General features: G+C 40.6%; 2 protein-coding genes across 3 annotated transcripts in view; one reads left to right on the top strand and one right to left on the bottom strand.

The window, feature by feature from the left end:
* LOC120455622 overlaps window positions 1-21313 on the bottom strand; it is a 45705-nt gene extending 24392 nt beyond the window's left edge. Inside the window, exon 1 of one of the 2 annotated variants that reach the window (XM_039642005.1) lies at window positions 21185-21313. In XM_039642005.1, the coding sequence (XP_039497939.1) occupies window positions 21185-21191 (7 nt within the window). In that variant the 5' untranslated portion in view covers window positions 21192-21313. Of the gene's footprint in view, window positions 1-15896; window positions 16451-21184 lie in introns of those variants that run through there. The other variant, XM_039642004.1, reaches the window with a different exon arrangement.
* LOC120455621 (facilitated trehalose transporter Tret1) lies at window positions 20184-23747 on the top strand. The gene is made up of 3 exons (XM_039642002.2): window positions 20184-21017; window positions 21212-21715; window positions 22658-23747. The coding sequence occupies exons 1-3, from the start codon at window positions 20738-20740 to the stop codon at window positions 23458-23460; spliced, it is 1587 nt and encodes a 528-aa protein (XP_039497936.1). The 5' UTR covers window positions 20184-20737; the 3' UTR covers window positions 23461-23747.
* Window positions 23748-24604: the final 857 nt, after the last annotated feature.

The following is a 24604-nucleotide window of genomic DNA, read 5'->3' as shown; positions in this document are numbered from 1 at the left end:
CTTATTTGCCACTCTGCTCCACTGAGCAAAAATAATTAATAATCAAATTAAAAATTAATTCTTAATTACCAATATACGTTAGATCAATATTGATTGCAAGTAATTGTATAGTAAAATATAAAATCTTAAGCAGTTAAATCGTAACAGCGTCTCTCGTTTCTCTCGGTGTATGTGCTATCTGTGTACTTTTGCCAGCCGTGATATATAAATATTTTTCGTGATTTTTGGCAGCTCACTTTCATCTTCAGCCAGCCAATTTGCCACGCTGCAGATTGCCGGCATATGAATAATGATGCCGCACTTGATTGCGATTTCCCAGCCATGCACTTTCACCATTCGCATTTTCGCGGCAAATTAATGTGGCAGAGAGTGAGTGGGAAAGGGGGGGCTAAGAATGAACCCTTAACAATGCGCCCCAAAAAATATGTGAAATATTTGTGGCGCTGTCGTCGCCAAGTTGAACGAACTGGCAAAACAACAAAACCAAAATAATTCAGAATGGCCGACATGAAGAAATCGAAATGTATGGTTTTGCAAGCAAAAATGGGGCAAAGACGACATAAAACAAAATGCCGCACCATCCAAATGCTAATGCTTCAATTTGGCCACTGCCCTCTGGCCTTTAGGCCAAAAGCAGCCAAAGAGTTGGCATTAAATAATGAGAGCAGAAGGGAATGCGAATGCGAAAGAATCTTGAAAATGTGTTCAATTAAATGCAAACACTTCAAATGAATATATGTATATTTAAGTAATTCATATTTGTGTGGCCCAAGTTATCGGAACCATTTCCCCAATGAACTCTGACCCCCACTTGGAGGCCAGACCATTAACCCTCATTGATCGGATGGCAACATTGTGACCATTATGGACCTATGGACTTGTATATGCGAGTATGTACACACATATGTTGTACCAAATCAATACCAGAAACCGAGAATCGAGAACCAAACTAAAACGAAACCGAAAATCAGAAGTGGAACCTAGAAGTTCACGTGCGGGCAAAAGCAAATCAACAAATGAAAACTAATAGGCAATTATAGGCAAATGTTGGACAAAAGTGCTGGGTGGGTGGTTGGTGGTGGGGTGGTTGGTGGTGGGGTTTGGTAGACCGACAGTCAAGGTCGCGGTTACAGAACGCGTTAAATTTGTGGTTAAATGTGGGCCAAAGGAGCAAACAGCACTGGAAATTGCCTCTGTTGGCACTGCGAGGAGTGCAAGTGCCATAAATGCAAAACATTGTTAGCTAACTTAAAATCCTTACAAAAATGCAAAACATTGTTAGCTAACTTGACAAACAAAAAAAATAAATTCAAAACATTGTAAGCTCAGTTTAAAAAATATTAAAAACACTGTTAGCCAACTTCAAGAACTAAAAAGAACTTCAAAACATTGTTAGCTAACTGAAAAACCTTTAAAAAAATGCAAAACATTGTTAGCTAACTTAAAAAAAAAAAAATTTAAAATAATAAATTCAAAACATTGTAAGCTTAGTTTATAAAAGATTAAACACACTGTTAGTCAACTTCAAGAACATAAAAGAACTTCAAAACATTGTTTGCTAGCTTAAAAACCTTAAAAAAATGCAAAACATTGTTAGCTTAGTTTAAAAAAGATTGAAAACATTGTTAGCTGACTTAAAAACCTTAAAAAAAATTCAAAACATTGTTAGCCATCTTAGTATAAAGTTAAATAACCTTTTAGCTACCTTTCAGTTTAATAAACCACACCTAATGTGTAAATTTGAAGCTCACTCGTTTGCTATTCCGCTCACTCGTCTACTAATGATTTTATTGCCAGTCAATTCCTTTTGGCCACCAAATGGAAATTTGCCTCCCTTGTCAGCCACATGGAGATGCGAACGCCACTTGAAGGCCTTGTATACCCCTCGTGTATTTGCTTCTGGGAAATTTGATTTTATTTAAATTTATTTATACTTTATCTGCAATTTGGTCGCAAACGTAGGCAACGCAGGCGAACGACGAGCAATCTCCGCCTCATCCTCGACTCATCCTGTCGACTGGTCTCACTTCCTTTCGAGGCGGATTGCTGGCAGGTTGGATGGTTGGGTGGTTGGGTGGTTGGGTGCTTCTTGGGAGGTTCTTTCAGCCTTTTGCATACATTACCCACCCACCAACCCACCCACCAGCCCGTTGCCCTTTGACCTCAGCCCCGCTTTGCCTTTTTTCACTCATTTCGCATCCCGTTGACGTTGACGCTGATTGTGTGCAAATGATAGCAATATGGCAACAATCTTTATATCACACCATCCACCCATCCACCCAACCACCCAACCATCCACTTGCCTCCCAAGAAACCCCACTTTGCGGGCCAGAGTTGTCGCTGCGCTTGTTTGTTATTGTTATCATTATCATGCTTCGCTGATGACGATGACAATCATGATGATGAGGATGTTACGACTTCTTTTTTTCCTCCACTGGGCACAAGGCAATTTATCTAGGGCATACTGTGAGGATAAACAGCACTTGGTTAGTTGCCTAATTGAAAGCGAGACATTCGAGTCAGATTGAGATGTTACTTCAATTTCAGTTTTTCTGCTGCTACAAGTTAATGAGAATTTTCCGAAGCTCATTTAAAAATACCTCATTTCGCATGCAGTTTGCTCGCTTTGCCAACATAATTTTGCATTTTTTTCAGTCCCCAAAAACTTCTAATAAATTCCAGGCTTGCCTTGGCATTATAAACACACAAAAGGACTACAAATTTCATTGAGCCTATCTCTGTATGCCATGGTGTACATGGCCTAGTACAGTACATGTTTAAGGTAGCACACAGTTCATTTGCATATATGCGTGACTGTCTGCGAGTGTTTGTCGCTGTGTGTGAGTGGGTGTGTGTGTAAGTGGGTGTGAGTGGGTGTGGGTGTGTGTGCAGGACACAATCGTGGAGAGGACGACAAGTTCATCGTGTTATAAATTATAACAAGCTCGGAGACAAAACCAATTTCATTTGATGTCGCTGCGCTCGGCCGGATATGTTGGCAATGGTGATAATGATAGTAATAATGCGGCTGCCGAGGAATGTTAATAATAAGGACGCGGCTGCTGGCTATGTGGCGTCATCGGAGTCCTGTTCCTAATTCGCCTGGTTCCCCTAGTTTTTCAGGTCAGCATTGCTCCGCTCATGTGCGTTTTCGTGGCGTTTAATTAAATTTTAATGACACTGCACACTAGTAAATCACGGCCACAAATCCCCCAAAGGATACGCGCGACTTTCGGACTAATAAAAAGCGAGTGCTGCTGCAGGATCAACATGGAGTACTAAGCGGCGAAAGCGCCGAAAGCGATGTCCTTGCCGCTGTCCTTGGCAAAGCCCACTTAAGGCACACGCGGCGTATACGCAATTAGTTGAGTTTAATTTATGTCGCCTGCCGCCTCTGCGCCCCACCGAAATGACAAAGGGATAAAAAGCGTTTGGCAAGAGGAAAAAAAAAAAATATATATATATATAAATTAGGAGGAAAAACAGGACGCAGGACTAAGGAGCCAGCATCAAGGGCTTTTGGTTTAAGCCAGAACGCGTAAGTGGCAATTAAAAAGCCAGCAAAAGACACCACCACTGCCGTCGAATGAGAAAATTAAGCAACAAAAAAACGGCGGCGAGAAAGTCAATGAAAAAATGAAGTTTCACGAGGACTTTTTTCCCTTTCCCGTTTTCCCATTTTCCCGTTTTCCGCCCTTCACTTTGCGCCTTGATTTATGCCCGCCTCACTTTCACTTAATTTCCCCTAATTTCCGCTTCAGCATCGCTCGAATTTTCCATCTACACTGATTTGCACAGTTTTTTTTGGAATTATATTCATTATATATATGTATATATGCCAATTTGCATTAATATCATTCTGTTTTTTTGTATTTTTTTATAATTATGTGGGATTTCATATTCGCAACCTTTTTTAATTGCTTCACATTATGTTTGCTTTGATTGTTTTAATAAATGCATTATATACATTTATACATTTATTACGCATGTTTTTTTGGTTTTGCATTTGTTCAATTCATTTTGTAATAAGCTCTCATGTAATTGTAATTAATTTATTATTTGTAGCTCTATGCAATTGATATTAAATTGATTTTCTTCTTTTCACTGCAGCGTTAATTAAATTTGCAAAGTTTATTTTATTCCATACAAACTGATTGCATTGCATATATTTTTAACTCGGGCAATTACACATTTTATATGAAACTATAAAAGTTCAAACATGATTTGAAATTCCCATTTGGTTTTAGTCTCTAAGCTCAATAACTTTTTGCAAATACATTTAATTCAATTTCCGTTTGCTTTTCAATTTGTTACAGCATTTCCTCTGGCGAAATTTGATTCCTTCACAACATTAATTTACTTTTTCGACATCTTCACTTTCAATTTGGCTTCATTTCGATTTTAATTGACCGCCCATTTTGGCTCGAAATCATCTCAATTTCGATACATCTTGTGGCTCAAGTTGTAAAGTTCTCAAGTTTCGGCATTGAGCCTTTTGATGGAATACATATATATTTACCTTGATTTTTCGCAGCACGTATATTTATTTTCCGCCTTCTGTTTGTCTTTCATATTTACTTTCACTTTGCACTTGCTTCGCTTCAAGTTTGCGGCTTGTTTACCTTCGCAAAATGTTCGCCAAAAAAAAAGTGTGCAAAACGCGCGTTTTTTGGGCAAAAATATTGTTAAGAAATGGCTGGGCAGAGTAACTTTTGCTGGTAACTTTTGTTTTAGTAACCCCTCCACTATTTCCGAGTAAATTCACAACAATAACGGTCGCAACAATGCCGGCACTCCCATTCTTTTCATCATTTAGCCTCATCCATCTCTATATAGACCCTTCACATTTATGGAAGCACATCCTTAAAATGGCCAAAAAAAAAAAGCGTTGAGTGCGGGAAAATGGAAATGGAAAAGTCCAAGAAGAGCTAAGGAAAATTCTGTAGCATACTTAGCGAGTGTAGTGGCATTGAAACAATAGTTAGTAAAGTCCATACATGGAGAAAAAAATAGGAAGCACATAATGCTCTTAGTTATTTAAGTATCATTTGTATATACTATATGTAGACATTTATTACCTTAAGCTTCAAACTTTACATTATATTATTTGAAATGAAGAAATCTATAAACTTTACATTGTATTATTTGAAATGAAGAAATCTATAAACTTTACATTGTATTATTTGCAATGAAGAAATCTAAAGACATTGCATTGTATTATTTGAATTGAAGAAATCTAAAAACTTTACATTGTATTATATGAAATGAAGTCATCTTAAAACATTACACTCTATTATTTAAAATGAAGCCATCTTCAGACATTACACTCTATTATTTAAAATGAAGCCATCTTCAGACATTACATTACATTGTATTATTTGAAATGAAGTCATCTTCAAACTTTACATTGTATTACTTGAAATGAAGCCATTGTTTATTCTCAGTGCACCCAATATCACTGGGGGAATATTTGTGGAAGGAGATTTGGTCCAGAGAAAAGGTGGCTGGGTGTCATGGATTGGCCATTTGGAAGGCAAGAATGTAAATGACGCCATAATTGCACACATCAAATCAAGCAGCAAGACGAATGGAGAAGAGCAAGCCCCTTGAGCAAGGAGCAAGGACGAAGGACCAAGAACGAAGGACGAAGGACAAAGGACGAGCATTAAATCGTAAGAAAAAACAATTGTGGAAAAGAAGCGGAAACAATTTCAATGGCTGCGTGCAACAAAGCGTTGCAAATCGACCATTCTGCGTCTGGGTGCGATTTTCCGCGTTTTCTTTCCTTAATTTTTTTTTGCAGCGGTTAAATCCGCCTCCCTTTTCCCCCCCATTTTCCGCCCCCTCAGCAACCATTTTCCGTGCAACATCAGTTCTTGCCTTGTTTTGATTGTTTGCCCAAAGGATATTAAGTCAATTGCACAGCTTCTCTTGCCCCCAAAAAGAAAAACAAAAAAGGGAATAAAAGCGGAATTTTCCTCAACGCCGCCTAATATGCATATTTAATTTTACGATTTCAGGCCCCTAAAAAGAAATTGGGGGAAAAAGGGCTGGCCAAAAAAAAGGTTATTTGAGAGGAAAGCAACTATTAAACAGCGATTGTGCCGCGTCCTTCGAATGTTGCCAATTATCCTGATTGGCCAAGTGACACATTCAGCCCCATATGATTGATACAACCATGCCACAAGCCGCACATTCCACAGTTTCCACAGTTTCCTTTGAGCGAATCCAGTTTGGGCCACAGCAACTTTGTCAAACGATTTGCGGACCGGCCACATCAAACTTTCGATGACAAGCATTAGGGCAAAATTCAGGATAAACTTATCAAGGACATCAGCTATGCTCGACAGCCTTTCAGACGCTGAAACAACGAATTTCAGCTACCCTGTAGATGGCATAAGTATGAAGTAAGGTGTTTCGGTAGTGTTTCGATTTACTTAACTGCCATTTGCTTGATTGAATCAATTGGGTATTCAACTTAATAATTAAGTAAACACAAGCGATGGCCAGATATGCGGCCCACTTCAAATCGTAGTAAATTAAATCGTAGACAAAGGCATTCAAACCTCAAAACTTGAATAGAGTCTACGTTTTAGTGGGGGGAAATTCCAAAGGACTCGGCTTGAAATTGGGTTTTGGGTTTTGGGTTTTGGATATAGTTCGGTGGGCCTTGCCTGCTTTCTGACCTTTGTTGGCCATTCTTTCGGCCCGGTTTCTTTTGTCTGGCTTGTTGGCCTGTTTGGTCCTGTTTGTTTTGCTTCCGACTGTCTGTCTCCCTCTTCCCTTCGCTCTCCTTCCCTGCCAGTGACCCCTTGACCCAACCACAACCCCCAACCCCCCATTCCAATATCAACTCTGACCCCAAACCTTTTAGCCCGCGTGCTTGTGTGCGATTGTTTATTGTTTGGCCGCTTATCTGCGCCGCCAAATTGATTTCGAAGCATGTAAATATGTAAATAAAACACACAGGCAGCCCCCCTCATAATTATGGCCCCAAAAACTTGTGCGTTTCGCCTTGTAATTGGAATTGGCTTGAATATGCAAATTAGAGGCCAAGTTTAGCAGATGTCCGCGGGGTTGAGGCCGGCATATTTCGCATGTTTACCTTTCAACTTGATATGCATAACTCAAATAAACAACCAGCCACCCACTCTGCTATCTGCTATCTGCTATCTGCTATCTTTGCCTCTGATTTGCTACCTTCGGATTTGTCTAAAGGCAAATTGATGGGGCCGATGCTACAGTGCGGGGCATAAGTTAACTGCCAGCTGATTGATGATGATGGCAAACTGTTTGTTTACCTTGTGCAAAACGCCGGCTAGCGCATTTAACGACTTATCTTCGCGTGTATAGGAATTTAATGCGGCCATAACTTGAAGCGGCCATTGAGATTTTCATAAACAAATTAAAATATTAATAAGCTGCTCGTTATGACTTAATTACTGGTTTATCCAGAACACACAGGCTATCGAGAACTTAATTTATCAGACTAAACACACCGTGTTTTATTATTTTTTAAAGCAATATTTCACGACTTTTCAATGCAAAGTGATTGCTGTTTAATTAAAAGGTGTTTGTTCACACACAATTAAATGCGAAATTTAAACACATCAGATAATACAGCCTCTAAAATTTCAGCCTCTAAAATTTCAGCCTCTAAAATTTCAGCCTCTAGAATTTCAGCCTCTAGAATTTCAATTTAAATAGACATTTATTATGTGAATAGCAGTGATAATCAGGACGCATTTATTTTGCGCACACTGTTTTTTGCGGCGTGTGGAAATAAATTTTCCAAACATTTCAATTTCAATTCGTCGAGCAGTGGAGCAAATAAACATTTTGGCAGAAAATCGAACTCAAAATGAAAATATTCTAGGGGCGATTTTAATTATAAATCAAATCCGCTGCAGCAACAACAAATGCTTTTTTGGGATTTTCGCAACGGGGGAAGTCAGCGAACCAAAATTTGTAGGCCAAAATAACGAAAACCAAAACGAAAACGAATGCAAATTCGCCTGGAATTTATCTCATATTAAACAGAGTCGACAGGAGCTGATGGCCAAAATGTATCTATGTATCTATGTATCTGTGTATCTATGTATCTATGTATCTGTGTATCTGGATACGCAGCATTGCATCGGTGTATTTGTGTGCTGCATCTGCATCTCTTGTTGGTTCAGTTGCTACACTGCCCCAAATCACTCCCCCCCTTTTACTGTACACACATGTACATATGTTGATCTGCTGCTGTTGCATTGTGCGTTTTTCATTTGGGAAAATCTATGAACAAGTTTGCTGTGTGTTTTTGCCCCTTGTTGTTCTTTGCTGTTGCAGCCACAGCGATGGAAAATGTGCAATCCTTTTTTTTGCAAATCACAGAGCTTAGGCGAGGTGAAAGGATTGGATTTGGACAGGTGGCATCAGGCAGAAGGCAGTTACAGGTGGGGCCTTTCCATATGCTGTTTGCCAATTTTGCTGCATTCAATGTCATGTCTAGAAGCTCTCTCGCCGTTATTGCTTTATTAAACATTAAGAAATCCCATTTGGGTTTGGGTTCTGCAAACAGAACTTGTATATACCGTTTCTGTGTAAAGCGAATAGGTTGATGACTTCAATTAAACATTGTAAATTTCCTGCCACTACAAATGCTGGCATCTCTGGCAGATTTCAGTGTTGAACTATAGTCGTATGTTGGTATATGTTGTGCCTCCTGTTTTTGGGTTCTGCTGACAGCACACACACACTCGTCATAAAGCTGGAATGCAAATATATCAATTGCAGTGCAGCCGCCAGCTGACAGGAAACGAAGCTCCAGGAGAACAATGCCAACTGCTGGAGGGCAGAACTCGAGGGGATCACCACATGGCTGCCATTGTGAGCTTGCAGAGATTGGTGGAGATGGGCGATGGATGGTGGGTGCTGGGGAGGTCGCTGGAGGCTGGAGTACGGTCATTGGGCTAATTACCCAGTGAGCCGCTTACAAGCCAAAGTCGCCAAGACGACAAGCGAAACTCCCTCGACGAGGACACTTTCAATTAGACTGCAACTTCTTTACCTGTACACACATGTACACACACTACTGAGTGTACACACAGGTGATTAGTTACGGTGGCCAGTTGGCTACCTGGTTGGCAATCTGCTACCGAACAGTAGAACCTGTGACTGCTGACCCGTGACCCGTGGACATGACCGCATTTTGGTCATTAGCGAAATGCAATGCATTTTCCTTAGCACTTTTCCTTTGGCACAGTGGGCGTTCTACAAAATGGGGAAAATCAGAGCAAAAAGGGTAAGGAAAAGGGAAAGGAAAAGGGTAATGCAAATGGAAAGTGAGTGAGTGAGTGATGTGTTTGGGCTGGGGGCGTCCCGAGGGGCGTGGCAAATCCCTACTTTATAGTTCACACTTTCCCAACATGCGCATCTTCGCTCAATGGGTTTTTAATTAACTTTCAAAGCAAAAACTCAACTGCCAGAAGTGCTGCCTTCTGCTGTTCTTCTTCAACTACACGGAGAGATAAAGTGTACTTCATTCTGCATATAATTCAAAAATCATATCAACTATGTATGCCACATTTTAATAGTGAAAGATATGATTACGATTTAGAAAATGGGTTGAACAACATTTTAAAGTTTAATCATAAAAGCAAGAAGTTTTATATCCTTCTAAATTAAATCCTGTAATATAATAAATCCTATAATATATATAGATAATCTGTATTCTTCAGATAATACAATAATAATAATAATAATCTAACTTTAATAAAATACCTTGTTAATCAGCATATTATTTTATAAATTCTCTGATGAATTTAGGCATTTTGTGCACAGTGTATTTGATTGCCCCCCTTCTTCTCTACGTCACCTTCTGAACCCATCACATATGCCGGGCTCCATGGGGATTTTTGGGGGCGTGGGGTCGACGGGGGCGTGGCTGTCATTTTGCATTCTATACAATTCCCATCAAGGTGGAGAGTGCTCAAGTTGACTTTCAATTTTTCGCCAGGATAAAGGATAATAGAAACAGCAAAGCCAGCAACAACAACAACAACAACAACAACAAGATTGTTGTCAACACTAATGAAATTACAAAAGGACACGACAGGAGATTGGTGGCAGCAAAAAATAAAACGTAAAGGAGCCGAGCACTGAAACACAGCGACAACACTTTAAATAATTAAGCACTTCTTAAATTATCACAAATCTGCAAGCAGATCTTTCAGTGCTTAATTAAATTTACAGCAGCTACAGAGATTTAAGATGGGAAATTTGAGTAGCCTAATTACACAACAGCTCACTTAAATTCGCATCAACATCTGCTTTATAGCGATTATTTCGCCCTGTTTTTGGCAATATTTGATGATGAAAAAGATGAATTGGAAACCATCAACTCGCGTTGCCACGTATAAATTACTGCCAAAATACACACGTTCCGTGAAATATGTATATATTATATGTTTCATTTTAATCAAAGGGTGTTAATGTTTGCCTAAGTAGAGAGCACGAAACCCAAAGAATTACAGTGGATACTGGCAGGTAATGGATATTCCAACCAAATCAAGTGATAATAAATGGATATTCCAACCAACTTAAGTGATATTAAATGTGTATTGCAACCAACTCAAGTGATAGTAAATGTGTACGTATTTAGAACTTTATACCACTGTAAGTCGAAACTATAAGCACAAGTTGCACTTAGGCGAGTCGAACTGTAATTGCATGTTGCACGTTGAGTGGCGAGACCTTTTGGGGCATCATCACCATCGTCGTCATTACAACGCGGCAACAGCAATTCCCAACTCGATTGCGTGCTTCTATTCATGTGTGGCCTTTAACCCGATTGATGGCCACGAGCTGGCTTTCTAGGGGTTAAGGTTGCCCCCCCCCCCCACACCGCCTGAGGTGCGGATGCAAGGGGTTAAGGAGAAACGCCGCCCGCTGGTTGCACACGCAAATGGCAAAGGACCAAAAGGATCGCATCGGAAATTGTTTTAATACGCGTTTCATTTCATTTACTGCTTGTAAACTGTCCCAAATGGCAACACAAAAAAATAAATAAAAAACTCAGTCGCAGTTTGTGGGCGTGGCGGCACATAAATTGTTATTTCCTCGCTCGCGGCAAAACAGAAAAAAAATCGAAAAAAACAAACACAAAAGATATAAAAGATATGATGAAATTGTACGTAGAGTACAGAATAATTGTGAGCTGGTGGAAAAGGTGGAATTTTCGCATTAACTTTTCAACTTATTTGTGTATCTAAAATGGAAAGAGCACTTGGCCAAAGCTCAAAGGACTTGAATATCGCTATAACGCTATCTACAGGGTATCAGCGAGTCGCCCAAGTCTGTCACTCGCAAGCGGATAAGCTGGCATTACATTTGAAATGCCCCAAAACGACAAACAAAGTGGAAGCTCTTGGTGAGAAGTTAAGCCGTCTTGGAAATGTCGCCAGATTTGTTAGGTGAATTCAAATAAATACAAAATGTCATGTCTACACATATTCGAGGCAGAGTTTAGCCAAAATGATCAATTCGAATAATGTATTAAGCCAGAAGTCACTTGAATTGCAAACATTCAATCACACTTTTAGCCATCAATTTATATGAGAAGTTTTTAAGTGAGAATTTCAGTTAGAACTATAATATATACATAATATATAAATCTATTGTGATATTCTGCTGGCTGGGAAACTGCGGTCCTTAAACAAAATAAAGATTACAAAATAAAGACGACACATTTCATATGCGCGTCCTTGGTTGGTTAAAAGGAAAAATGGAAGCGTTTCACTGGTTGGTTTGGTGGTTGGGTGGTTTGGTGGTTTGGTGGTTGGGTGGTTTGGTGGTTGGGTGGTTGGGACATGTCGACCGCAGCAGTTGACAAATTTGGAAAAATTGCAACAGCGACAGCAGCCAGATGCTGCTGCCTTAAGGCAAAACAAAAAAATATATACAAAAAAAAAAAAGAAAACAACACACAATTGAATATATATATATGTATGTGTATAAATTTATATATGTGCAAGTAATAATGTGGCAAATTGTTGACGCTGCTGATGAAGATGCCACCGCGCACGATTCTCTTTTATAAGCTGCCTTGGTCGAGAAAAATTGTCAAATATAAGTGCTATATAAGAAGGGAAAAATGTGGAAAATTGTGCAAAATAGTGCAAACTTAAAAGGAGAAATAAAGCATTTTAAAGGGGAGTTATAGTTTATAAAAATAAACGAATTTTCATGTAACTAGCTATAAACAAATGAAACTAAAATTTAGATACTCCCTTTTTCCCTACCACTTTTTGTTTTCCCGCAGTTATTTTTCAAGCCCAGCTGTCTGAATAAACCCCTTTTAAGGGTATTCAATATTCACCTCAAATTCGCGTTCTTTTCTAATTGTTTATTCTCACAACAAAGTTATTGTGCGCCGTCCAATGTTTGTAAACATTTTCCGCCTTTTCTCCCATCAATCGCACTTTTCCCCCTCTTTCACAGATAATTTTTCATTTCTAATTTTTCATTTTTCCTCGCCAGCTGAAAATTAATTCGTATTGCGGTTAGGGAATGCCAACTCTGAATACTTTAAGCAATAAGAGCGGAAAAGTTTTTAGGGGCTAAAAGTGCACGAGAACATTATTTAGTTTTCGACTTCAAGTGGTGCAAAAACGAATTGCTCTTTTATGATCTTTAGTTGATGTTTGAAAACTAAAACAAGTTTTTAAAACAAAATTCCTAGAAAAGCATCGAATTTTAATGAGTTATCCAAAGTTGATGCACTTTTAGATGCCCCAGGATATCTGCACTGTGAAAACTTCCAAACTGAACACATTTCGCCATTCTTATCACAACTCATTACACTTTAATGATTAAGGATCACTTTGAGTTCAACTTCGCTGCCACGCCCACTTTCCTATAGTTTTTTTTTCATCATTATGTCGTGACAGGCGTTATCTCAGTTCCACCTGCGTGAAAACGTTTTTATGTCATTTTTCTTGTTGGCCATGAAAACCGCAGAACATTTGCCAGCAAACGATTTGCAGCAAAGCACACGGCGAGTCCTTTATGAATGTCTTCGAATTACTCACTTTGCCGTTGACACCCTTCATTAGGCCACGCCCAGTCGGAAAACTTTCTCCCGCCCACTTTTGCCCATCCTCAAGTGCAGCTAAAAATATTCCTTTTAATGTGTAAAGCCAAAGGCAGCTTATATAATTGTTTGAAAAAAGAAAGCAGCATGGATGGATGGAGTAATTGTTGCAATGTTGAGAGCTTTCGCTGACGCAATAAGGACGCAGGACCTTTTTAACCCTTTTTACTTGAGCTGCACATTGCAAGTGTTACTACACAGAGCAATGTGATTTCGAAAGCGAAAGTATGCGCAACAATTACTGCATTATGAGTTATGAGTTTCTTTGAAAGCTATATTGATCTGTTCACGACAAGTGCCTGCTGTTTTAAATAAAATATTATTCTAGAGTTTCTTTGGCTTTGGAAGAATGTTAGCATTACCCTTTCGAGTGCTATGTCATATTGATGAATCATTGTTTTCACTGTTGCAGCTAAGCTAGTAACTGGTTACTGGCTACTGGTGCCTACTGGCGCGTTCGTGTTGCCCCTTTTTGTTGCAGGTTCAGGCACTGCCGCTGACAGTTAAATGGAGTGTCACCGCCGCCGTCTAATCAGCTGCAAACGCAAACATGAGGTGAGGTTAGGAGGTCGAGGGGGAGCGGGTGGCAGTGGGCGGACAATCTCAGATTAGTGTCGCCATATTGCGTCGAACTGAATTTGCGGTGTGTCTATGTCTATGTCTGTGTCTGTATCTGTATCTGTATCCTGTGGCAGTGGCAGTGGCACGTCCGTAAGCCAGTTAAGACAGGTCCCGAGCCCATGGGGCAGTTCATAGCCGCAGTAAGCGCGCCAGGTGGGCTGTAACCAATCCGTCAATGCACTCGAAGAAAAAACGGTAGAGTAAAAGGGTTAATTCGATGCTGAAAACTCTTCCAATCCCAGGAAACGATATAAAACCCATAATCTGCTTATATAGCTACCCAAGCTGAAACAATTTATATATGTTAAGCATAGACCCCGAAATTTTCTCACAGTGCTGCCCCAAAACGCCTGAAGCGAAGTCTGCCTGTTGTCTAGTATCGGTTTTGGGTTCAGATGCCTTCATTTTCATTGTGGCACGCTTAGGCCAGAGTGATGAGATTTCTTAACTGCGATTTTAGCCTATTTTTGGACTGCCAGCACAAGGGATGCTGATGTAGATGCTGCTGCTGCTGCTGCTGCTGCTGATGAGGATGGGGTGAACCTGTCCCCGGGTTAAATCCCATCCCGGATAGACCCGACTAAAGTTGCTACTAGGGGAATCAGCTGGCTGGCAGTGAAATGGGAAACCTTTTCGGACAGAACGCCTTGAGCCTCCAGAGAATTATATGGCAAACTGATTCGATTTTGTGGATAATCAATGCGAGAATTTCCCACACAAAATACATATACAAAAATTTTAGCGCTCGGCAATTTCCGCTATTAAAAAGCAATAAGCGGCAATTATTAAGTGCTTTGCTAATTGAAAGTTCCAAAGGCTCATGGCTCATAATGTTGTTTAGATTGTTTGGCAATCAAGTGTTGTAATCGGCCTAAACAGTTTTATGGCTTTAGTTGGGCAACAATTAAGGGCCACTTTTCAGGCACTTTAGTCTTTAATAATATACATATTTCGATGTGGAATGCACATGTGGCCAAAGTGGCATCACAGACTTATAATTTGAAAGTGGGATAATTGAAATTGCCTGCGAGGCTGAACAAAGTTGCATTCTGGATTTTCTTCTCTTTTCAATCTGCTGGGATTAGTTTAGTTGGCCACATTCTTTTCGTGTTGCACTTTTTCATGGCTGCAACTCGGGGGCAAGATGGGGAGATGGGGAAATATGCTGTGGCAACAGTTTTCCAAGTATTCTGTGATAATAATAAAGTTTTCCTTTGGCTGCTGCTGCTTGATGTTCACTTTGCACATTAACGCAAACGCTGCACAGTGAGCAAAATGCATATAAATACAGGTCGAAATAAAATTAGTGAGCAAAATGCATATTATTATAAAAATAAAATGGCATTAGAAACTTATGGAAACAACTCAAATAAAAAATAACAAAAATGTCAAAATACCTATGGAAAAATCTTGAAGAATGCAATTAAAATGTACCTTTCATGGTACTAATAGTTTTTTATGGAACTTTGTGCCACTGTGCGCTGGGTGGGGCGGCAAAAAAAGGGCGGGGCAAGTACGCCCCTGAGATGGAGAGCAGCTCGCGTTTTAATTTCATTAAGTACCGTTATGGCCCGCGCCGCAAGTGGAATGCAATGGGAGCAGGTCCATAAATTACGCATACGCCGCGTTGGCCAGCATTTTATTTTTTTCCGTTTTTTTTTTTTGTGGCGCCCCCTCAGGGGAAATGCAATTGCACGAACAAGAAGTGGCGGCTCACAGCTAATGTGCTACTTTAGCTGTGTTAATTACAAAGCGTTTAACCAATAACATTCACATTTTGTGGCTGCGAATAGTGATAAGTTTTGAATGGGCTTCCCAGTCAGCATTTTATATTCCATTTCCGAGAACTTGTATTGTATCCACGGTTTATGAGACTTGCATCGTGTAAACAAATGCAGATGCAGAGATCAAATGCAGATGGATTTTCCCCCCAAAATAATTGCCTCGAACTCTGTGAGATATTTTCGAGCAATGAAATAATAATTTCAGCACTAAGCGTGTTCTTCTGCCAACTGTAATATAAGTTGAAAAACATGCCTGTTTTTGGCGGTAGAATGGGGCACAGTGGCACTGGGGGCACTGGGGACATTGGGGCATTGGTACTGAGGACTAAGGACATTGGGGACTTAGGACTCACCTCTGCTGAACAGGATGAGGTGCAGGAGGCACTCCAGGGCGGCGCCGTGGGATTTGTGCCTGTATTGGCGCTTGTTGCTCGCTGCCATTTGAGCTTCGATTTACATGTTCGTCGGATCGCCGGCTTTTTCTCTTGCACCTCTTTGTTTTTCCTCGCTTTTCCTTGTTTTTCCTTGTTTTCCCTTCGATTCCTTTGTTTCCTTCGTTTTTTTTGCCGGCCTGGTCGCAAAGTAAGAACTGCTACTTCTGGTGAATTATTCAGCCCGATGCCGCTGCACTTGTCCCATGAATATTGCAAGTGCGCCCTACAATTAGCCACACACTCGCAGACAAAGTTACATCGACGACTATAATTATTTCGGTAAGCACACACACACACGCGCACACACACTAAAGTACCCTCTACAAAGAAGCCTTCTAACAGACACTTGAAAAAAAAGAATGCCAAATAATTGATGCAATTTAACGTTGACAAAAATGCGCGCCAAAAAATTCGCTCGCGCTTTTGGGGGGAGCAGCTAAATGGGGGCGGGGCAGTCGCACGTGCGCTTTCGTCAAGCGTCAGAAACCAACTGAACCAAACTCGCAATGCTGGGAAAAGTCCCGTTGGAATTGGCCAACATCAGATAACAGCAACAGCGGCTGTTAGCATTTCGTATTATGGCTTTAACCGTTAAATCGAACTCTGTGACGCATTACAAAAAATAAATATTTTAATGCTGCCATTAATAATTATGCCCATAATTAAATCAAATATCTATGCATAGTGACCAGGTTATTACTTCGTGCATATAGTTCTATAAGCCACTACAATTTATTTTCTCATTCTTATTGGTTTTGATTTATTAAAAGGTCAGAACAGCAACATTTGACTGTTAACCCAACGTAACAGAGAAATGTGCAGCGAGCGGATAATGTTAAGCTTTTAATGCCTCTGTTTCCTGCTAATTCATTCAAAGAGCCAAAATTCATTCGTTTCAAATGCGTAAAGAAAACTAAACAAACTTTTACGTTTAACATAAATAAATGAAAACTTTTAGTTTTACTGAAGCCATAAAGAGATAATTTGCATTTTTGGCTTATTATTACTACATTGATGAAAATGGCACCGATTCCATGTTTAAGCGTAACGTATTTCCATTTATATAAAACTATTTTTGGCGGTGTGGCAGCACTGCTTTTTCAACTGATAACAGCACTGTTAATTGTCTGTTGGCAGCACCAACTGATAGCAGTAATCGATAGCTGCAAAGTTTGGCGCGCCCGAATGCTGTTAACAGAATTCAAAAATGCTATTGATAAAATTTTGTTTGAAGGTTCTTATTGTTTCATAAGTAATGTTATTCTTTTAAGCAGTTAGATATATTTTATTCATTTGAGATGTAATTTATTACACAAAGTTTGTAGGAATTTTTCTAATATGCTTTATATTCGAAATATGTTGATTGCAGCCATATAAATATTAAATTAAGTTCTTTAGCTAAGAATAAAGACGTTGGCTGAAGTACATTTTAGTTGCCAGGCGGGCACGGCGACTTTAGAGTTATGCTGACGTAGAAACAGTCCTCAGATAACCAGTTTTGATCAGTATACAGTGGTATTTCGTTGATTGATTCCTGAACAACTCAGCGGAAATATGACTGCAATCATTAGTCACTTGGTTGTGTGTGCTATATGTAAGTGCTTACATGCGTAAGCAAATATTGTATTAAACAAATATAGTTTAATAAAAAAATAGTTTAATAAAGTTCCAAGCACACAGTAAATCAGTTTCCCGCAAAACTGAAGTACAAAGTACGCAGAATTACCTTGAGAATTTCGTTGCTGGAGGCTATCGGTCAACTGGGTATTTCCCCTCTACGTAGCGCCATTATCCGATTTAGGAATATACATATATGTATTATGTGGTCTGGGACTCTTATCTGATGCACACTGTATATGTTTCTTTAAAGGTGTTTTTGGGGCAGGCAATCTCACGTTTTCGTTGTTACTGTTTTATCAGCCGTCTGGCAAGGCATTTACATATATATACAATCGAACGATTTAGTGTGTTTGTGTTTTTGTTTCTTCTTTTTTGTTTTTTGACTTTTGCCGAGACATCGGCGAGTAATTGATACAGAATTACAAGCTGAAACTGATTGATTGAGTTGGGCAGGCAGCAAAAAAAAACACAAAATGGGGAATGCCCTCGGTGAAAGGTGGCACTTAGCAGGAAACCAGAAATTTGCCTACGGCCATCATAAATCAGATTTAATTTAAATTATCTGCTCACTGCTTGCCGGCCATAAATAACCAAATCGTTTCACTTGGCCAGGCAACAGTTTTTTATTGTTTGTGTTCCCAAAACCCAGGGCCTTTGGGTAAATTGCTTGATCTACCAAAATATTAAGCCATAAATATTTGAACTTGTCCAATTGGCCCGCAATCAGCATTTAAATATTTGCCGACATTATCGCGATAATGATTGCACCTGCTTTGTTGTGGTCATAAAAACAGTTGCCACATTTTGTGGGCCTGCGATTTTGTTAATTAAAATAGCCGAGTAGCCGAGTAGCCGAGTAGCCGAGTAGCTGAGCATTATTCATTATTCACAACGATCTGGCCGCGTGGCAGCGGCGTGCATCGAACTATTGATAAGTCCGGGGGTCCAAAAAGCGACCGCAAAAAGTTGGAAGCTATTATAGAAGGTAGAAGGTAGCAAGAGCGCCGGGTATTAGGTATTAACATTCCGCTCGATATCGCATAATTTATGCACCTCTTCCGCAGCAAAGGTGGCAAGGAAACCAGAGACAGGTGTACAGCTGAATGAATGGAGAGTGCTGATAAGCTGCTCTCTCTCTCTCTCTCTCTCTCTCTCTCTCTTGCTCTCTCTCTCTCTCTCTTTCTCTGTGTGTGTCGTTTTGGCCATTGGCTTCTGGCTTTTGGCCAACTGCAGCCGCAGTATTCGCAGCGATTGCGATGATTACGAGTGCGATGTGCTTTGTAAACGGAGCAAAACAAGAAAACAGAAATTTCATTAACGAAACATTTGTGTTTACCTTATTAACATACCCTAACGCAGCAAAGAGTCCACCCTAATGCACATACAACTTGTTTTTTCTTAATATAATATAATACTTTGTTTTCATAACAATGTGCCCTTAGTCAGAAAGAAGTTTGTAATGTAATACTCGTACGTTTACGTAAAAAAACATGATGCATAGGATATCGTTGAGCAAAACAAATAGAGTAGAAAGTATTTAAAGTATATAGAACATCAGTTTAAAGTAAGTAAGTATACAGTAAGTGAACATCAATTTAAAGTGCATACAATAACTGAACATAAATTGAAAGTTCATTCAATAACTGAACATAGATTGAAAGTACATTCAATAACTGAACATAAATTGAAAGTACATTCAATAACTGAACATCAATTTAAAGTGCATTCAATAACTGAACATAAATTGAAAGTACATTCAATAACTGAACATCAATTTAAAGTGCATACAATAACTGAACATAAATTTAAAGTACATTCAATAACTGAACATAAATTGAAAGTACATTCAATAATCAAACATCAATTAAAAGTACATTTAATAACCGAACATAAATTGAAAGTATATTAAATAAGCGAGCATCTGCAAAGTGCTGAATTGGCAACGTAACACTTAGTCTTATCTAAGGGAACAACGAGTTGATATCAAAAGTCCCCCGATTCCGCAAAAGTGCGAAACGTGATTGGCTATTTTGTTCGGATTAGTGGAGTCATAAATGAGCAAATTAAATTGTTTACGCTTTAAATGCCTCGCATGCTGCGGGGTATTCCGAAACAGGGTATTTCGCTGGCTAACTAATTTTGGCTCTTCATTTCGGATTTTTTCTATATCACCATATATATATATATATTACCCCGCTCCCCGTTAACCTTTTCTTGCGTTGTGCCAATGTCAAGTTCGTTGCCAATGTCGTTTGATTCGGAGAGCAAAACGCGAGAGAGAGATACAAAGACACAGATAGTGGGTATTCCGCCGGGGTGCGGGGGCATCAGGGGTGCGATGAGGCGGTGGTGTGAGGAGGGGTCAGCGAGGGTGTCGCCGGATCGATTAGACAGCTAATTGCGTACAAAACGCCGCTCACAGCGGTGGTGGCGTATACGTAATCACCGAATTGGCCTAATCGCGTATACGCCGCGTGCTCGCGTATTAAATGCAAACAATAATTTTTTAATTTGCAAATTATGGGGCACAGAAAGCACTGAAAGCACCAGCCAACAGCCAACAGCAAACAGTCAACAGCATAGCATCCATTTCAGTCGCCCAGCGAACGTCGAACGCAGCGGACGTGTTTTTTATTTATTTGCTGTTGCCACCAAAAAACAAAGACAAAAACAAAAACAGAAACAAAAACAAAACGAATATAAAAAGGCAAATATTAAGGAATGGATTTTGGCGAATTTGGTAACCGTTGTTCGGCGAGCATGGGCAGCACAAAACTCTCGGCCATTCGAAACTGATAAGTGCAACTTGTGAAATTGATACTGGAGCGTGAGCCCTTGATTGAAATGCGCGGAAGTTTCCACTTGTCGAGCAGTCGGAGCTATCAGAGCCACAGGCCCAGCCAAACCCACAGGTGCCCCACTAGTCGACGACGTCGCCACCGCAGCTAATTGTGAGCCATTAATTGATTGGCAGCGAACCGGGCACCATCGGGCACCAGACACGCCCCCCTTTCTTTGTTTTTTTTTTTTTTCTGTGTCTATTCTCCAAAAAGGCATCCCCCATTCCCCCCCCTCCTATAAAAGGGCAATAAAACTATATAAAAAGAGAGAAAGAGAGAGCAGCTAAACTCACACGCAAAATGAAGGGCCAGCAGGAGGAGCAGCTGGTGCCGCCGCCAGCCTACAGGCCCACAGTCGTCGCCAAGGACAACGGAGCTCCGAAGGACTCCAAGGCGAAGGACGCCAAGCCGCTCGGCGAGCGACGCCTGGCGGTGCTGCGGCAGGAGCTGATGGTCTTCCTGGGCAACAGCGGTGTCCTCGGCTCCGGAATGGTGGTCAGCATGCCGGCGGTCACTCTCAACCAGCTGCACGACGAGACGCAGCCCTTTTGGCTCAACAAGGATGAATCGAGTTGGTTTGGTAAGTAGTTAACAAACTTACTTTTTTAAAGCTAAAGTGTTGGCCAAACCATTCAAAAGCAGTCTCCTTAAGATAAAGAAATGATCTACATAAAATGTCACCCATCAAATTAGTTAGCCATCAAAACACTTAGGATCCTGGAATAGTAAGACAACAAATGCACTAACCTTTCATTCATTTGTCCTCGTGCTCAGCCTCCATCCAGAACATGGCGTGTCCCTTGGGCGGACTGCTGGTCAGCTACTTTCTGGACAGGATTGGCCGCAAGCACACCATACTGCTGACGAATGTGATAGGACTGATTGGCTGGATCCTGTTGGTGACCAGTTTCATGCACTCCGAACGCGATATGATCTACTATCAGATGCTGGTGGGTCGTTGCTTTGGCGGCATCATGATCGGCATGTTCGTCTCGCCAGTGGGCGTCTACTCGGCGGAGATTAGTTTACCCAAGATACGTGGTCGCCTCATACTGGGCACCTCGCTGGGCCTGGCCAGTGGCATACTGCTGATGTACTGCCTCGGCTATTTCATACGTCACAACATCCAGCTGATCTTCGCCATCAGCTGCTGCTACCAACTGGCGGCCACGCTGCTCGTCTTCCCCATGCCGGAGTCACCCAGCTGGCTGCTCACCCGCGGCAAGGAGGAGCGGGCCAGGAAGTCCCTTCGATACTTCCGTGGACTGCCCAAAAAAGGTGAGTCCTTAACTGAAATAAATAGATAAGCGTTACTAGAGAGTAGCCAGGAAATATCGTTTGCTATGGAAGATCTAATTGAATACACTTAATCGTTATAATACAAAATAATCACACAATCTGGACAGCAATTTGCGACTATTAGTGAGTTAAATGAAGTGAGTGGGTGGCTGAATAGTTCGACTTTATAGAGCTAATGTCAACATTGACCTTTATGACATGCCAAGTGAAAAATGAGTTAGTAGCATTTCATGCGAAATGTTTTAATGAGACCTTTGGGTTCAGTCAGCAAAATGATAGTCGGCAAGGCAATGATGGTAATTATATTAAAAAATGAAATTGGCTTCAACGTAATTATCTAAATGCAATCACAGCTGTAGTTTACACTGCTGATTTAATTGAGATTCTTACAATTATGTTTCTATATGCTGATTTAATTGAGATTCTAACAATTATGTTTCTATATGCTGATTTAATTGAGATTCTAACAATTATGTTTCTATATGCTGTTTAATTTGAGATTCAATCACTTAAGTTTCTATATGCAGATTAATTTGAAATGTGATCACTTTTTTGATCTATTTGCTGCTTCATTTGAGAATTGATCAATTATGTTTCTAAATTCTAAATATTTTGAGATTCAATCAATTATGTTTCCATATGCTGATTTATTTGAGATTCTAACAATTATGTTTCTAAATGCTGATTCATTTGAGATTTGATCAATTATGTTTCTAAATGCTGATTTTTTTGAGATACGATCTTTAATGTTTCTAAATTCTGTTTAATCTGAGATTATATCACTTAAGTTTCTAAATGCTTTTTAATTTGAAATTCGATCAATTATGTTCTATATTAGTTTTTAATGCCTACCTTAAGCATTGCCTTGCCTTTTGTACTCTTCCTACTCACATTTTTAATGCACTTCCAATCACATTTCAGAGGTGGACTACGTGCCGGAGTTCGAGGCGGAGCTGGCGCACATGAAGGAGCTGGCGGAGCTGAGCAACACCACCGCCGCCGCCGAGTCCCTCAGCCAGATGATCCATCGTCCGGAGGTGTACAAGCCCGTCCTGATGATGACCACCTTCTTTGGCTTCCAGCAGGCGTGCGGCGTGGTGGTGATCATCGTCTATGCGGTGCAGATTGCCCAGCAGGCGGGCGTTACCATCGATCCCGTCCTGGTGGCCGTATTGCTGGGCGTGGCCCGGATAATCACCACCCTCTTCATGGGCGGCATCTTTGAGAAGTGGGGCCGCAAACCGTCCGGCATTTTCTCGGCCACCGGAATGGGCGTATGCATGCTGCTCCTGGCTGGAGGCAATTGGTTTCCGGACACACTGGGCACCTGGCACTGGCTACCGGTGGCTTGTATTGTCGCCCACATTGTGTTCTCCACGATGGGCATGCTGACGCTGCCCTTCTTCATGATCTCCGAGGTATTCCCGCAGCGGGCGAGAGGCAGTGCGTCCGGCATAGCCATCTTTTTCGGCATGATACTGGCCTTCATAATGCTGAAGATATACCCGAATATGGAGGCCGTATTGGGCACAGCCAATCTGTTTGCCTTCTATGCGGGCATATCCTTCCTGGCGGCGGCCTTCATCGGCACCTTTGTCCCGGAGACGAGGGGCAGGACACTCGAGGAGCTGGAGGAGCGTTGGCAGACGGGCAAGTTCACACGCCGCCTCACCATCGTCAATCTGAAGGATGTGGAGCTGCACGAAGTGTTCCTCAAGAAATAGAGCTAAATCAGGAATTTAGTTAAGCTAACAGATACGAGAAAGTGGACAAAATCCATAGTAAAAGTAATCAGTTCCAAGTTCCAATTGACATGACATTCAATGCAAATGAAATGTTATATGTTATGAAAATAATAGAAATGTGCATGTGGAACACGCATTTCCATTTAGAAATCGTGTCGGGTTTTTCAATCTGTGATGTGTTAAGTACTTAGCCTTGGCAGCCATGGAATGCGGCAATTTGATAATCAATAAAAACCATTTTACCAAGTAAACAAAACTCAACTGAAGTGCAGTGCGTATTGTATTCTGTCAACTATATACACATATTTTTTTTGTATTTCTTTTTTTTTTTTTGAGATTGATTTTTAACTCAACGCCTTGTATTACTATTAATAAAAAAGAGTAACTATGCATAAGAACTTAAATCAAATACTTCCTATTAATTCCGGTCTGCAGCGGTAATTGTTTTTCACTCGGAAAATCCTCGAATGATCGGAAATTGTGATGCTGATAAGGGGGAAATAAATCAGCAAAATGAATTTGCAATTGAAGCGTCTGAAAGAGATAACGCATTTGAAATGCATGTACATCAAAAACGCCTGTTTTGAATGAAAACTGTTTAATAAATCACTTTAAAGACTTAAAAACTTAAAATGAGATCAAGGCTACAAATGCACAAATAACCTTGGAAAAGAGTACAATTCCAAGGTGACTTCATTGCCCCTTATCCAACACAAACTGTGGATTCCCTCGGAGCGGTTGACACGTGCCCACTTTCCAGGTGCGAATCATGCACCTCAATTACCAATTACCAATTACCAATGCAGTCCAGAGCCCAACCCTCAAGAGATTCAGCCTTCGGCTTGGGAATGGGAATAAGTATGGGTATGGGTATGGGTATGGGAATCCAAACAATGACTGACCCACAAGTCGGTTAATGCTAATGCTTATCGGCACTCGATTGAAGCACTATATGCACACAAGTACTATATAGATCGATCGCCAAACGCGAATCTGCGGTGGGTGTGCGCTCGTGACACGATCATGACACGATCGTGACGGATCACGAGGCGCAGGATCGAGAGTGTATAGACCTTATACAATATATACTATATCAAAGGGCAGATAGTGGGGCTCTGACGTA

Source organism: Drosophila santomea, chromosome X, assembly GCF_016746245.2.
Source record: "Drosophila santomea strain STO CAGO 1482 chromosome X, Prin_Dsan_1.1, whole genome shotgun sequence".
In the NCBI taxonomy this organism is placed as follows: Eukaryota; Metazoa; Arthropoda; class Insecta; order Diptera; family Drosophilidae; genus Drosophila; species Drosophila santomea.
The sequence above is the reverse complement of the archived record's forward strand: the minus strand, read 5'-3'. Positions and strand labels throughout refer to the sequence as shown.